This window comes from Ostrea edulis, chromosome 5 (assembly GCF_947568905.1).
Source record: "Ostrea edulis chromosome 5, xbOstEdul1.1, whole genome shotgun sequence".
Taxonomy (NCBI): domain Eukaryota; kingdom Metazoa; phylum Mollusca; class Bivalvia; order Ostreida; family Ostreidae; genus Ostrea; species Ostrea edulis.
Window position 1 is genome coordinate 58,173,836 of NC_079168.1, and position 17,169 is coordinate 58,191,004.

The 17,169-nt window shown below is 34.7% G+C and overlaps 1 protein-coding gene across 1 annotated transcript; it reads left to right on the top strand.

Annotated features, from left to right (window-relative positions):
• The first annotated feature begins 486 nt into the window (after positions 1-486).
• On the top strand, positions 487-14,788 carry LOC125652406 (zinc finger protein 135-like). Its single transcript, XM_048881596.2, has 7 exons — positions 487-837; positions 3,905-4,044; positions 4,222-4,398; positions 8,538-8,722; positions 9,432-10,605; positions 11,067-11,240; positions 11,511-14,788. The coding sequence occupies exons 2-7, from the start codon at positions 3,927-3,929 to the stop codon at positions 12,563-12,565; spliced, it is 2,883 nt and encodes a 960-aa protein (XP_048737553.2). The 5' UTR covers positions 487-837; positions 3,905-3,926; the 3' UTR covers positions 12,566-14,788.
• The last annotated feature ends 2,381 nt before the right edge of the window (positions 14,789-17,169 follow it).

Sequence of the window (17,169 nt, forward strand, 5' to 3'; positions counted from 1 at the left end):
AGAAAATATTCCATCGCGTTTAATATAATGATGTCAACACGTTTTGGTACGTAATATATCGTTTAAATAACACGACCTGCAAGTAGTATCATATCAATATTATGCACATGCATTAATTTAATTGAGAAGACACGAAAAATTTGGATAAGATTCATTTTCAAAATTTACGCAAAATTGAATTTTTAATTTTATGTATTTATCCGAAAGACAAGTCCCTGTGGTATCTGTGTTTCCAAATATATCTCGAGTAATATGTTGTTCAGTTCACTACTGGGAAAGCGGCATCAACGTCTTTTCACGAGAAAAATGCTATCTAACTTTAGAATATATTAATTTTGTCATCTTTTGAAAATTAACCAGAAATTATGAACCCCCCCCCCCCTCTCTCTCTCATTTTGTGGATAGAAATGTTTTACATTGCTTTAACAATTTATTCAGATATGTGAGGTATACTATGTGCTTGTTTTATTTTGTTGGTGGTTTTTTTTTAAAGTACTGTAGGCCTTGGCCTATATATGTTGCTTTTGGTGGAAGTGGATACTAGCCAAGTATTTCACTACTGAAATAATTTTGTCTATAATCAACACATGACACCCCACATGAATTCATGATGAACATTATAAGTCATGTGTTGTAGTTGTGATTTGAATCATATATGTTGACTGTTATACCCGTTTGGGCCCTAATTAGGAATAAATCATATCATATTCCGGATTCTCTAGTCGTCTAGTTTCAATTACTACAGTGCTGAATTGACTTCCGCTGTTTGTCTCGCCAGGACCTCATTCAATAATTTACTTCCATTTGGCAAATGCTAGTGAACTAAGAAGAATCAAGGTATTGTGTTGTATTTTGAACTAGGTTGTGGTTAATTTCAAGATAATGCAGTTTCAAATTAAATGAAGATAAGAGGTCAAATTATGACCTATTGAATGTGCTGCATGCTAAGTAGGCCCTAGGGGGCATTCCAATACCAGCAAAATGATGTTCATGTATACATGTATATGGCTTTAGATTAAACAGCGGATATATAAAGTACGATTAAAAACTATTTTTGAAAACCCCCAAAAAGTCCCTGAAATTAATTTATTGTAGAGAAAGGATTGGGAAGGGGGGGGGGTTGAGATAATAAATGAATATCAAAACCATTTAATAATATTCAACAGGTTGGGAACACTTCCCCTACAGCAAGATATTCTCGCAAAAACGCGATTATCCCTCTCTAGTGAGAGTAAATATATCCCGTACAATAGAGAAAAACACATATGGAGTGTATCTCATGTTTCACGTGAAAGAAATAAAAAGTGCTAAAATGTCTGATACTTCTGCAAATATATTAATGAAAACAAAAACACTCACGATGTGCATTGGTTTTCAGCCTCCTTCCTTCTTACGCACCAACATTTGATATGAAATTTCTTGACTGTGTTGTAAATTCTGTAGACAATTTGCGTCATGCTGAGTGTGTGTCACACATATTCAGCATTCAACAGAATTTGCCATTATTTTCAATAAAGACACCAAAACACCAGTCCTGTTTATGGTAATGTTTACTTTCTCGCTAAAGAGGGATAATCGTGTTTTAGCGAGAAGATCTCGTCATAGGGGAAGTGTTCCCAACCTGTTCAAGTCACATTTTCTGGTACAAGCAAAGAGCAATGCAATTAATATACTTGTTTTTCTGATAGGTCAAATGTACTTTATTCATGACTGTTGTACACATCTCGCACCCCCTTCCCCCTTTTCATATGTTAAACATAAACAACCATTGAACTTTTGCATCAGCATGGGTGCAATTTTACTATCTGTTGCTTTACAATAAATATTACTTATAACAAGAATTCTAATTATTGGTAAAAAGTGTTCTTTGTATTTATTGATTATTGATACCAATAAATTGCATTCTTAATATGATAATTCAGCAAATCAAGAATTTGAATATATATATATATAGCAATGAACTCTTAAATGAACATGACTGCCCAAAGTGAAGAAATGTTTAATATAAAGCACAGAAAATTTCACTTTATTTGGATACCCACTTCCGCCCTAACTGTATCCCATTTCCATTCTCAATGACCGTGTAACGTGTGACAGCGTGGCGAGAATTCCATCGTCATCGAAAGCAAGTTTTTTTACGTCTAGATGATCATGCGGTCTAGTGCGCTGGTTACATGCTGCTAGGAGATTTGGTTCCGCAGGTTGTGAGTTCAACCCCGGGTAGGGGCGAAAGTGGGTATCCAAATAAAGTGAAATTTTCTGTGCTTTATATATATATATATATAATATATATATATAAAAGCACTAAAGTTCCAACAACACCCGATACCTCAAAGTATATTATATATATATATATATATATACAGGGTTTGACATTTACTTTTTTAAGCACTAGACCAGTCGGGCTACTTCAAATGATTTTTGCTAGACCTGACCTTAAATCCACTAGCCCCGACCAACTTTCCAGAAAATGATAGTTTCTCCATATTTAAATGTACTTAATTCAAATGACAAACATAAAGTTTGCATGAACTAAAACGTACTTAATTGTCTCAAAAATAAAAAGAGCTTTAGTCTCGTCATTCAATTTAATGCTTTCATTTTCAAACACATTTTCTGTTTCTTTAAATTCTACCCGGCACGGAAATTCTCTAGTTCATTTAAAATAAAATGACCTCAACCGTTTTTTTAAATCTCCATTTCATAAGCCCTGCTTTGTTTCTTCCTAACCTTTTACTTCTTTTCTCTTGGGCCATCTTTTCTTGAGGATGAGAAGTCATATTTGAATGTAGAGACATTCCTGCACATATGTCAACACCGAAAATGGCTGTTTACGACGAAATTTATTAATTTAATAAAAACTTTTTTATATTTTGATTCAAATAAACTGGGTTTTTTTTTTTATGAAAATAAATTCATCTACTTCATAACTTTACACACATTAACATCGAGTAGATGTAGTAAAACATCATTTATTACAACTAAAATAGAGATTGTGACATCATGCGGTTCAAAATTGCTCGCAAACTCTACAGTTATTCTTTTTTAGTTAAGAATAAAATATCTTATGGTTTAAAGTAAAGTTTCTTGTTTATTTTTTCAACATGACCAGTTGGACTAGTAAATCGACATTTTACCATTCATTAGACTCAGCATTTTTTATTGTAGGATCTCTGATGTGTTGTTTATGTACACGAACACAGTCAGACAATTTGGTTCCTGTTTGTCATATATAATTTTCTTCACATGCAGGGCACGTCACACAATAAAGTAGATTTTTAGATTAACACATCATAGTTGAATTTACATTGAAGTTCATTCCATTTTTGAAAGTTATGGAGTGGCCGGTTTGTATGAATTGGCAAGTACCAGATCGTGGATCCTCGCATCTGAAGACTGCTGGTTTTTCGGGGTTTGATGTAAATTTGGCTTTAATGCGATGAATAAATTCCCAAGACACTGTATCAAAAGCTTTTTCAAAATTGATAAGTAATAATAAACCAGGTATATTTTCTTCCTCAGTGTAATATCATAGATAAGCCTTGTATTTTCTCTAATATATATATTGGAGATATGTGTGATAAATTTCATTTTAACATTAACTTGTTACAGAGATCAGTAATATACAGATCACACAATAATGATCTTGTTCAAATACAAAGCTTTTCTTTGCATTAAAGTTTGATGATATGTAATCCTGATCTTGATAAAGTTATAGCAGTGATGTTATTTTATACACACTTTTAGAAATATCAGAAACATGATGTGTGACTTATCCATGTCACTGAAACATTTAACAAATAAAGCTGATGCAGATTTTTTTGTCCAAACAATCTTTTAAAATATCTTTTAATGAAAACTGTACTTTGAAGTATATATTTTACTGAAACCATTTTGTTTACAGTTTAAACACAGATTTGATCCCTATGGAGAAAAATGAGGACAAAATGGAGGAGAATAGAGGGAGTGAAGATCAGAACAATGTCAGTGTCGAGGAGCAACAAGAAGATGAAATGGCTGAAATGAAATTTCCAAAGCTACCAAGTACGTTAAATGAAGTTCAGTGTTTAAAATCTAATAATGATGGCGTAATTGTATTTTACATATCTGTATATGAAATATGTAGATTTGAAAGGCATTAAATTTTCTTTCAAATATGAAATTATATTTAAATGCATTGTTTAAATTTTGTTACTAAAAGTAAGATAAATTTCCACCCAGGAAAGAGAAAGCCTCAGTCTTATATGTGTGAAGAGTGTGGGAAGATCTTCAACAGAGCTGATTTGTTGCGTAACCACAAACGCGTGCACTCTGGGGACAAGCCCTTTACATGTGAAGTGTGTGGAGATAAGTTCCGCGAGCAGGGGCACCTGAGACGTCACATGACCAGACACACAGGTTTAGATTTGATATTTTTAGTGTAGTGCATGTATGGTGATACAATATTAGTCTAGGTATGATTGCATAGTTGTACAGTTAAACATGGTTTTAAACATAAATATGCTTATGATGAATTTACAATTACAGCACGGTGATTTTCAGTCACTATAGTTTTAAATTTTATTATGAACTTATTGGATATAATGAATTTCGTTTATAACAAATCAAAATTCTTCATCTCCAGTACTTGGTTATAAGTGTGTTTTACTGTATTAATTAAAAGAGTCAAATCTGGAGACCAAAACCATACATATACAAACCTTCCCCATCTACAGGTGACTCTCGATGGCTCGAACTTCGATCTCTCAAAGTTCTTGATCTCTCGAAGTGAAATCATGGTCCCAAATTTTTTCTCTATATAACCACAGGAGTCGGCAATTTTATCAATAAAGTAGAAATATATGAGAAATGGGCATAAATACTACCACTGAGCTTTGCAAGCGTTGCGAAGCGCAGTGGCAGTATTTATGCCCATTTCTCATATATTTCTACTTTATTGATAAAATTGCCGACTCCTGTGATATAACTTAGCAAATTTAGTATCGATCTCGAGAAATGAAGTTGGGTCCTGTAAAACTATTTCATTATTTTTCCACTCTCGACCTCTCGAAGTGGTGGTAGGTATAGACACCATTACCCAAACATATAATTATTTCAGCTTGGACTTTCCCTGCTGGAGGGTAGTGTGGCTGTGGTAATTAGGTGTTTACAGAGGTGAAACATCTCCCATGCTTTGTGGAGGTGGACACCTGAGTATATAATTGGTTAATTGGTCAGTTTTCACCATACACTCAGGTCTTGTGATGATTAAAATTTGTATATAATCTGACTATGAATAAAATCTATTGTTTGTTTTGACTTAACAACAAGAGAGTAAGTTTGAGACATTAATTTAGAGACAATAATTTAGAGATCTACATCAGACTGTTAAATTTCTGGAGATTGTTCTTTGTGTAAAGTTACTCTAGAACATCGTTTTACTCATTTGTTAGAATTTTTGCTTTGTGTAAAGTGACATAAAATTTACCAATAGTAAAGCTTTATCAGGAATTAGTTTTGTACGCCTATCTTAGCACGATAGAAGAACAAATAAATACATACTGTAAACTTTGTAATTTTTTTATTAATGCAAAATAAGGTTCATTTTGAAATCAAATTAACTACCTGACAAATATTAAGGAAAACGTGTCAAAAGAATCCCATGATCTTGCCGGTATGGTTCAGATTTTACAGTAACCGGAAATGTATACCAACAAAGATCATATGATATCGTTTTGACATGTTTTCCTTCATATGCGTCAGGTACTTTGATATCAAAACAAAAAACCTTATTTTGCATTAATAAAAACATTTCAAAGTTTATGTATTTATTTGTTCTTTAATCATACTTAGATAGGCATACAAAACCAAGTTCCGATGACGCTTTACTATCGCAAACTAAACAGAACACTAGGGGTGGATCAATATATCGATATATCGAAATGTACCGGTATACGCCTGTCCAGCGATATACGATACAGTGTTTCGACGATATGATGTTGGGGTTAAAAATAGCCCTTTTAATAGTCGGGATCGAAGTGCATAATTTAAAAATGGCTTCTAACAGGAACACGATTCCTCAGACTTTAATCCCCGCTTTTTCATTGTGACATTGGAGATTCCTCAGACTTCAATCCCCGCTTTTTCATTGTGACATTGGAGATTCCTCAGACTTCAATCCCCGCTTTTTCATTGTGACATTGGAGATTCCTCAGACTTCAATCCCCGCTTTTTCATTGTGACATTGGAGATTCCTCAGACTTCAATCCCCACTTTTTCATTGTGACATTGGAGTTTCCTCAGACTTTAATTGTCATTGTTTGGTTTGTTATGAAATAAAAGATATTAAACCACTTCATTTTTAGCTCACCTGAGCTGAAAGCTCAAGTGAGCTTTTCTGATCACCCGTATTCCGGCGTCCGTCTGTCCGTCCGTCTGTAAACTTTTCACATTTTCAACTTCTTCTCAACAACCACTGGGCCAATTTCAACCAAAGTTGGCACAACACATCCTTAGGTAAAGGGAATTCTAAATTTTTAAAATAAAGGGCCAGGCCAACTTCCAAGGGGAGATAATCAAGAAAAGGTAAAAATAGGTTAGGGTCATTAAAAAATCTTCTTCTCAAGAACCACTGGGCCAGAAAAGATGAAATTTATATGAAAGCTTCCTTATATAATGCAGATTCTAAATTGTTAAAATCATGGCCCCCGGGGGTTGGATGGGGCCACAATAGGGGATCAAAGTTTTACATACAAATATATAGGAAAAATCTTTAAAAATCTTCTTCTCAAGAACCACTGAGCCAAAAGCTGAAATTTATATGAAAGCTTCCTTATATAATGCAGATTATAAATTGTTAAAATCATGGCCCCCGGGTGTCGGATGGGGCCACAATATTGAATCAAAGTTTTACATACAAATATATAGGGAAAATCTTTAAAAATCTTCTTTTCAAGAACCACTGAGCCAGAAAAGCTGAAATTTATATGAAAGCTTCCTTATATAATGCAGATTCTAAATTGTTAAAATCATGGCCCTCGGGGGTCGGATGGGGCCACAATAGGGGATCAAAGTTTTTTTTTGTTGTTTGTTTTTGTTTTTTGTTTTTTTTGTTTTTTTATATAGTGCAGATTCAAGTTTGTTAAAATCATGGACCCTGGGGATTGGATGGGGCCTCAAGGGGGGCATCAAAGTTTTACATACAAATTTATAGGAAAAGCCTTTTAAAATCTTCTTCTCAAGAACCACTGAGCCAGAAAAGCTGAGGTTTATATGATAGCTTCCTGATATAGTGCAGATTATAAATTGTTAAGATCATGGCCCCCTGGGGTCGGATGGGGCCACAATAGGGGGTCAAAGTTTTACATACAAATATATAGGAAAAATCTTTAAAAATCTTCTTCCCAGAACCACTAAGCCAGAAAAGCTGAGATTTATATGAAAGCTTTCTGATATAGTGCAGATTCAGGTTTGTTAAAATCATGCCCCCCTGGGGTAGGATGGGGCCACAATAGGGGATCAAAGTCTTACATACAAATATTTAGGGAAAATCTTTAAAAATCTTCTTCTCAAGAACCATTGGGCCAAAGAAGTTCACATTTACATGAAAGCTTTCTGACATAGTGTAGATTCCAGTTTGCAAAAACCATGGCCTCCAGGGGAAGGTTTGGGCCATAATAGGGACTACGGTTTTACATGCAAATAGATATGGAAAATCTTCTGATATGGACCAAGGTGACTCAGGTGAGCGATGTGGCCCATGGGCCTCTTGTTTTTTAAATTTTTGATATTTTACTTCAGAAAATGCTTAACTACGTTATATATCCAATATATCGGATATCGCATCAGAAAATATTGTATCGTATTGTATCGGAAAATCTTGAGCAATACACACTCCCCTACAGAGCACAACGTTATGTCGCTTTACCCAAAGCAAAAATTCTAACGAATGAATAAAACAATGTTTTAGAGTAACTTTACACAAAGAACAAACTCGAGAAATTTAACAGTCTGTAGATCTCTAGATTATGTATAAAACTTACTCTCTCATTGTCAAATCAAAACAAATTATAGATTTTATTCATAGTCAGATTATATATAATTTTAATCATCAGGACACAAAACCCCAGTGCAAGTTGTAAAATGACCATTTAGCCAATTATATACTCAAGTGTGTCACCTCCACAAAGAAGCACAGGGGATGTTTCAACTATGTAAACAATTCAACAAAATCCAGGTAAGGCCCAAGCGGAAATTATTACACGCTTGGGTAACGGTGGGTATACACTACCACCACTTCGAGAGATTTGAGAGTGAAAAACAATTAAATGTGTTTTAAGGGACCCATCTTCACTTCGAGAGATTGAGAACTTCGAGAGATCGAACCTTCGAGAGATCGATAGTAAATTTGCTTTGTTATATAGAGAGAAAAAATCGGGACCATGATTTCACTTCGAGAGTCACCTGTACTTTATTGACTAATTTTACATGTATAGACTGTATTGAATCTACCATTCTAGACCTAATTAATCTTGATTGATTGTCGTTACAAATTGCAGGAAAGAAGCCATATCAATGTTACATTTGTGGGAAGGAGCTAAATAGTAGCCTTGCCAAACATCTTAGACGACATCTCAATGATCGTCAGTTCTCATGTGTCATGTGCGACAAGAAGTTTGTGTCAGGCTTTGAACTCAAACAACATATCCTGACACATAAGAAGGGCACATTCCAAGAGAATTCAGTAAGTGCGAACAGAGGAACTTATTTAGAATATCTTCTCTTGATGAAGATTTTCTATTGGTGCATCAGATGTCATCTGAAATGCAGAGCCAAAAGTCATTAATTATTGAACCCTCCTTATTCTTTGTTTTCCTTTATATACCATTTAGTGAAGAGAGTTCAAGTTCTGAAATTCTGCACAATCATTAGGACGTATGTGAAGCCGTTAGCTGCTTACATTCCACAGTGGATAAACATAATCAATAATCATGAATTGTCTCCTAAGTTTAAGTGTGGATATTTTCTGCGTATCCATAAAATAAAAAGGTAGAAAAATGATGAGTAGTAGAAATGATGAGACAGATTTAATTTTGATGTGCAAAGATATATAAATAGGTGTGTGGTAATTTTCTCAGGATATTATGACATTTATATGTAGGTGCCGAGTGATACACTGATTAAAGTTCCAGTTTCTTTCTCTGACCCTTGAGCACTTTAGTTAATGAATAATGGCAATTTTGAATTGTTAACAATTAATGGTAATTTCAAATCTTCCTCAGGCTATGCTTTTAAAAAGAGACTTTGTATTGTAAAAGTGATTTTGTTATTTACAGATTAGACCACATTTACTAGAATGAAATCATCTGTAAACACCTTGGAATAATTTATCAAAGTATCATCAATATATCATGCCAGTGGCTTAATTTTGTGTTTGTAATTGTTTTATTTAGAACAGAGGAACCCCCAGCTTAGATAAGAGAGAACCAAAGCTACCCAAGCAAGTCACTAGTGTACCATCCATACCTTGTGGATCAACAGGGCTGACTCATACAGCACAGTTAGAGTCAACTGAATCAGAAATTGTCTCATATCAGAAATTTGCAGAGGAAACTCAGATGGCTCTATACAGAAGGTTAGCTGTAAGTCAGGGAGAGCAGGGGAACCAGCTTAGGGATCCAGCAGATCCGTCCCTCATGAATTGGGATTACTTATCATATGCTGCTGGAATGGGGCTGACACCAACAGTTCCAGGTCAAAAGCAGTTCAAAAGCAAATCCTCTGGTAGAAAAAGGCTCTCTGATTTACCCTGGGATATCTCTCAAAGCAGCCAGCAACTCCAACAGCAGACTGTGTCTCACCCAGAGATCATGCAACCTGCACAGTCATCCATGATAGGAATGAAAGACTCGGATTCCATGGCTGATCAGACCACACAGAATCTGCAGTGTGAATCATCTAATGAATCTAGTCAAAACATTGAAGGAGAGACAAATACCGAGAGAAAATCAGAGAAACAAAGTACGGTAGTTATGCATCAGGAGCTGGAAGAAAAGGAAGAGCAAGAGAAAGAGCATACAGAGAGCCTTGATATTCCTCCCACTAGTCAGACTGTAGATCAAAGTCCACCTAAAGCTATTTTAGAAACGGAGGGGCTAGAGTCCGATTCCTTTACAAAGATACAGCATTTAACAATTAGTGTTAAGGAAGAACCCCCTGATGTAGATTTACCAGACACTGTGCACACAGATAAACTGTCAGACGATGATCCCATGGAAGACTTTTCCCACCAGGATGACTCTGGATCTACTACTGATGAATATGAAGCAGAGGCTTATTTTCAGAAACTTGAAGACTCGAGTACAACTGAAAAGGACAAGAGCGATGCCGACTGGACTCCAGATGAGCCAAAGAAATCACTGAAAGTGGTTATAAAAACTCCCAAACGAGCACCAAAGAGGAAGGCTCCAAGGAAAGGCGGTGAGAAGGAAGGTCCTAAAAAGAAAGTCAGGAAGAAGAAGGCAGAAGATGCAACGCTGCCAACCACGGTGTGCACAGATGCTGACACATTGTATGTGATACCTCCAGAGAAGGATGGATCCCATGACAACAAGAAGAAAAGAGCAGGTAAGTGAAGCAACAGCTTTTGTCTTGTGATGCAGGGTTAATGAATTTTAAATTTTTTTTTATATAAACATACTCTCTTGAAGAAAAAAATGCTGCAATACCAACATAAAGAATTATTTTTGCACCTTTGGTGAAAATTGTAAACATTTCATCTGACTCTATCATGAAATGTGTTATATTCTGTATAAATGTACATGTATCTCTTGTGTACTGGCATATTTATATGTATTACTTCCATCAATAACGGTACCGTATATAACTCTACAGATTCTGTGTGTGTGACCAGTGCAGAATTGCACTGTAAATACATGTGTATTAGTTTGGCCTTATGACTGGCAACAAATGATAAGATTTTGTCAAAGACATGGATCTTGGGTAGCTTTGTTGGGGAATGTGATTTTCAGATGTTTTTTTTGAAAATGTTTCTCTTAAAAATTGATTAAGAATTACAATTCTTACAGCTAAGAAGGACAGTGTGTTTGTGTGTGATGAATGTGGCAAGATATTCTTCCGGAATGATCTCCTGAGGAACCATATGAGAGTCCACACTGGAGACAAGCCATTCACGTGTGAAGTTTGTGGGGAGAGTTTCAGGGAGTCAGGCCATCTCCGTCGTCACATGACCAGACATACAGGTGCATGTAGTGACCAATATCTTGGTCACAGTATGCTTAAATAATGCACTATTCTATCACTAACTTAAGTCCCTTTGGTTAATGAACATGCGAGAAGCTTTCTAGAGTAGTTTTGTGTATGAATGCTTTTACATGTATATTTGGTAGCTGCTGAATTTCTTGATACATAATTTTATATAGAAAGGGAGGTAATAAAGAAAAGCCTGAGAAATTTTAATAGAAAATACTTGTTTATTTCTTTGTCTAAAACATATGTCATTGCTATTACAGGAAAGAAGCCATATAAATGTGAACTCTGCGGCAAAGAACTGAACAGTAGTCTGGCCAAGCATATGCGACGACACATGAATGATAGGCAGTTTCCCTGCACCATGTGTGACAAAAAATTTGTCTCGGGATTTGAACTGAAGCATCACATGATCATACACAACACCTCTGACCACATTCCATGTCACATTTGTGGCCGAAAATTCAGTCATAATAACATTCTACAGAGACACATGCTGACTCACAGTGATGATCGTCCATTTCCCTGTCCTGATTGTGACAAGAGTTACAAGTGTAAACAAGATCTGGATAGACACAGGTCAATTCACAAAGAAGTGTTCACAGCCACTTGTCATATTTGTGGGAAGCAGTTTTGTCAGGACCGCTATCTACACAGACACCTTAAACGGCATGAACAGTTAAAAGAAGAGGGCATAGACGAAACTGAACGTTCCACAAGGATGAAACCTTTCTCTTGTGAAGTTTGTCATCAAAGATTTACCACTGCCCCTAATCTGAAACAACACATGCATCTTCACTTTTCGACTGAGAAGTTTGCCTGTTATTTGTGTAGTAAAATGTTTACTCAGAAGCGATATCTTCAGCGTCACATACGCAGGCATAAACGGGGTTGCTTTTCCAAGGGATCCATTGGTGGTATCGATGATACTGATCTCCTTATGGGACATATGGTAGCCACTTTTAATGAGGAAAATGGGAAAAGAAGCAAAGATAGGTTAACTGCTTCTTCTGTTTTCCAACAACCAGACTCACCCAGCAGCTTAGAGGAGGGTGAAGTTTTGAACCATAATAGTCAAAGTGATGAGAGCAGTTATCCTGAACAGACTTTACGTCAAAGTGAGACCATTTCTTCAAAGCCTGTCTTTCCATCAGCAGAATCCAAATTCACTGCCTATAATAATAGTGATGAAGAGTTGGAAGGTTACGATGAAGATGATAATGATGAAGATGATAATGATGAAGATGATGAAGAAGGCTACATTCCTCCTACCTATCTAAATGTGATGGCACAGCCTATAGCTAAGCCTCAGAGCTGATTAAGACATAGTCTTTTGAAAAATACATTTAGTGTATCTTTATGTTGGTCTGTAACCGTTTTTGCTTTGTGTGAAACAAATTGTAAGTATAAATTTCTTATTCATACTGTAGAAATATCAGACACTGAGAAATATTTAGAAGTAGAAAATATTTGTTTTGTTGTACATTATTGATTTTGTATTAATATATGAATTGATGTATGCTAATTCTTGTATAGTATACTGTAAATGTACATTTTGTAAGAATTAGATTCATTTAATGCCATTTACTGCAGGCTAGGCTGTATTCATCTTCACTTACATTTGATATATAAAAGATAACCTGGTACACAAAGTAATATTTAAATGAACCATCAAATATATTATGATTGTATGGTGCGTTTCTTACAAATTTGGCAATATTTCATACATATTTCAGTAACCAAATTTATTATGATCAAAGATTAGGAGCATTTTGTTTCTGGCCTATATGCGTGTTTGCAACTTTAACCTTGGTCGTATTTTAGATAGAAACTTCATTTTAAGTAAACCAAACGGTCAAAGTTAAAGCTGTTTGACTAATGAAGTAATTTGTATATGGTCGATGCCACAATTAAACTTGTGATGATTAAACTCCAATTGCTTGGAGTCATAAGTGATTGATAAGTACATTTTGTTTTAACTTATATTTTTAAAAAGCCCCCCCCCCCCCCTTCATAAAATGGCAGGAACATATTGTTATGTATTGCCCTTAGTCATCCATCCATCATTCTGTCATAGTTGTAGTTTTACAGACAATATTTCACTATGCTGACAAATATTTTGATGATTTTCAGTGCTTAATTGTATAATGGAGATTTACAGATCAAAAGTTAGTGAGCTTTTCTGATAGAAATTTGTATGTTTTCCTCTGTCAGTCATCTGTAAACTATGCACATTTTTTTTTACTTCTTCTTAAGAACCACAGGGTCAATTTCAACCAAACTGGGTGCAAAGAATTCTTTGGTGAAGGAGGATTGAAGTTTGTTAAAATGAAAGACCATTTCCCCTTTCAAGAGAAAATACTTAAGAAACAGGGTGTTATGTTTTAAAATCTTTTTAAGATTGAATGGACCAGAAAAGCCATAACTTACATAGTATCTTCTTTGCATAATGACATAATCATATGATGGGGCCACAATATGGTTTTAAAAGTGTATGAGAAATTTTTTTTTAAAATGTAGATTCAAATTTGTTCACACGTAGTTTATATTTAAATCTTTTCAAGAACCACAAGGGTACTATAGGTCAATATACAAGCATCCTAATGTAATGTAAATTCAAGCTTATTCACACCATGCTGTTGGTAACAAGATTGGGACCATACTTAGGATTCAATATTTTTACATGGCAAACTGCAACTGCTCAGATGAGCAATGTGATCCATGAGCCTTTTGTTCGTTTAGGTTGCAGATTTTGTGATGTACAGTACATGTATGTTGTATATTGATGAGTTATAGATCAAGTTCAAATTACACCCTATTAAATTGACTTATTTTCAATGGAGCTGTGGCTGTAAACATTCCCTAGACTATATATTTTAGGATATATTTTCAGCAGGCTTGGAAATATTCAGCTAATTTTTGGTGTGGGTGGTTATACTGAAAAGGCAATTGAATATTTTCAAGACTTTAAAATACTCTAACCCTTTTCACTCACATATAATTGCATAAACATATTTATTTTCAACTGATTTTTAAGTGTCTAGCCCTGCCTGTATATTGAAGAGTTTTACAGATCTAATTACATTTACATGTAGGCGACATTACAGCAGTTTACAGTCTGTGACTGGATTTTTCAAGTGTAAATTTTTTTTATCAGAGATCAAATTTGACTTATGTTCCAATTGACATGGTACATAATGTAATTTGCTGGCTATATATACCTATTGATTTACAGGGGCATTTGTGTCTTCATCAATCATAATTCCGTTCATTTGCTCTTTGGAACTGAACATTACTTGACGAAGTCACTATAATTTCATTTGTTATTAAGTCTTGTAATACATTTAATCATAAAGTTGCTTTTACTCGTGTTCATATTAACTATGGTTTACCTAACTTGTGATCACTTTCTTGGTAACCATAAGGTAGCCATTACTAAACATGCTTAAGAATTTTCATGAATCATGTTTTTTAATTTAAATCATGTATTACTATATTCATTCACATCAGATTTTGAAATAAATCAGTAATCAAAATATCTCTTGAAACTGTACGTTGTCTCTTTTTGGATATGGAAAACACAATTTAATTTTGATCTGTCGATGCATCACTTATGAAAAAATAAGTCAGAACTTATCTGTATACCCGAGTTGAGCCCCTTTTTCTTCTGGTAAGCTTAAATATCGCCCACAAATATAGAGTTCAAGAAAACCTTTATAAAATAACTTCAAAGCCACATCTTTTTTCTTAGTAACCATCCTTGACACCTAGTTGGTTTCTGTGGAATAAGACATCACATTAAATCTTTACAGATGTGATAAAATAAATGCAATCAAAGAATAATGGTAGATAAAGCATCCAAATTGCTGTTAGGTCACCTGAGTCATTCAGGGTGATCTCTAGATTCATGTATTGATCTGCATCCGTCGTCGTTTGTCATCCTTTAAGAATTAAACATTTTTAATTTCTTAAAGTAATTTCACCCTCCTGTGATGTCATCAGATTTTGTAAAATCAATGATTTATTTAGATTTGTGCATCATAGGAATATGAGTTTTGTTGGAGTCTTTTCCGATAGTTATTGTAAAAAATCTTGTTAAAAATAAACTACTTTAAGTTATAGGTGAATAATCAACGATAAGTTTCAAAATATTGAACCCAAGGGCAATAACTCTGTTTTTATTGATTTCTTTATGAAGTTTATTACGCAATATATTTCCTTTATTTCTTACTGACATTTTGTATATTGTTGTGAAGAAACAGTTTCATGAAATTGTTCTGTATGCTATTATCGTCATAACCAGTTGATTTGAAATTTTGATAACACTGTTTAAGGAAAATTGCAATTTTCTGACGGTGATATATGATTCTGTATATGGGGACATAAATTGTAATTTTCAGGACTTTTACAGTTTAGGGGCGAGGTAAAAACTTCTCAAAATTGACCATTTGTCAAAAATATTCTCTACAATCCCACATCTGTAAGAAAAACTAATGCATAGTCATTGTAGAGTAGGAAGGCTTAAATGGATATTTAGAAGGCACAGGTAGCCCTTTATCAAAAGAGTAAATTTCATGATCCCAGGGGTAAGGATTTTTGTGCCAGGGTTGGGTCAAAATAGTCATAGTGATTAAATGTGTGTTAACAATTGAACATTAAACTTTTTCTTGATAACTATTAACCTTCCAGTTCCTTCGGGGCAGGACAAAAACTGACCAATTTTCTAAAAAAAAAAAATTCTCTACAACCACACATGTAAGACATACTAAATGGATAGTCATGTCTAGCAGGAAGGCTGCTATCAAAATTGATCCCCTTAGTAGAGGTTCTGACTCCAGGGCAGGCCAAGTTTGCATATACATGTAGTGTTTATTTGTAAAGCATTTGGATAACATATTGATACTAAATGGTTGATTACAAGGAGCAGATAGTCATTTACCAAAATTGTTAATTTCATGATCACAGGGGTAAAGGTTTGGTTTCAGGGTGGGCCCAAAACTATTATTGTAAATATTGTCTTTATCGTTTGAAAGACTTTTTTTTTTTTATATTTGTTGATATGGTGTAAAAGCTAAATGCGTATTTTAAAGAAAACAGAAATGGATGTACCAAAATTGTGATTTCGGCAACTCCAAGGTTCCGACCCTAGGACGGGTATAAAATAGCCATAGTGATTGTGTTAATATTCATGTAACATATTATTATGTAAAGTCTTTCAAAAGTATGGACACTTTTGAGGCTATGTATGTCTTATAAAGAACACATCTTGTTTTATACTGCAGCCAAATACAAGCTTAAATATGCAGAACAGGAAAACTATTATATATTTCAGAGCCCTTGGGGCTAGTGGTACTTTAAACTAATACTCGGGTGACCGATGAGTCTCTTGTCTCGTTTAATTTCACAATGTGCTCTGAAAGAAATGAAAATGAACTTCATTTACTGCATACATGCGTATATTAACAGAGAAAGAGTTATTCTCAAGGTCAAGATTATTTCTGGTCAGTATTTTCTTTGAAATAAGATAATGTAGACTTAAAAACAAATTACGCCAATGGATTTCCAGGAGATAATCCTACCTGATTGAAGACATACAAGAAATTGAAGACCCACAAGAAGTCAGACTATATACACTTATCCTATTCCACTTCATTATTTTCAGACTCGTGGTCGGACTTCAATGTATCAGAGACTAACAATTTTCCCAATTCTCGTACATGTATTAGATCTCGCGGTTCGGGGTACTGTACTTCTGAGTCGGTAAAAATGCACACTCTGACTTAAACAGTTAAATCAGAAACATGCACTCGCTAACGAACGTCCAACGGATAACAAAAATTGTCAATCCGTTCGTCTCTATTCCTTTGCGTTTCTTGTCCGTTTCTCTTTCCGCCACTGCCTTCCTTGTCCGGCGAAGTCTGG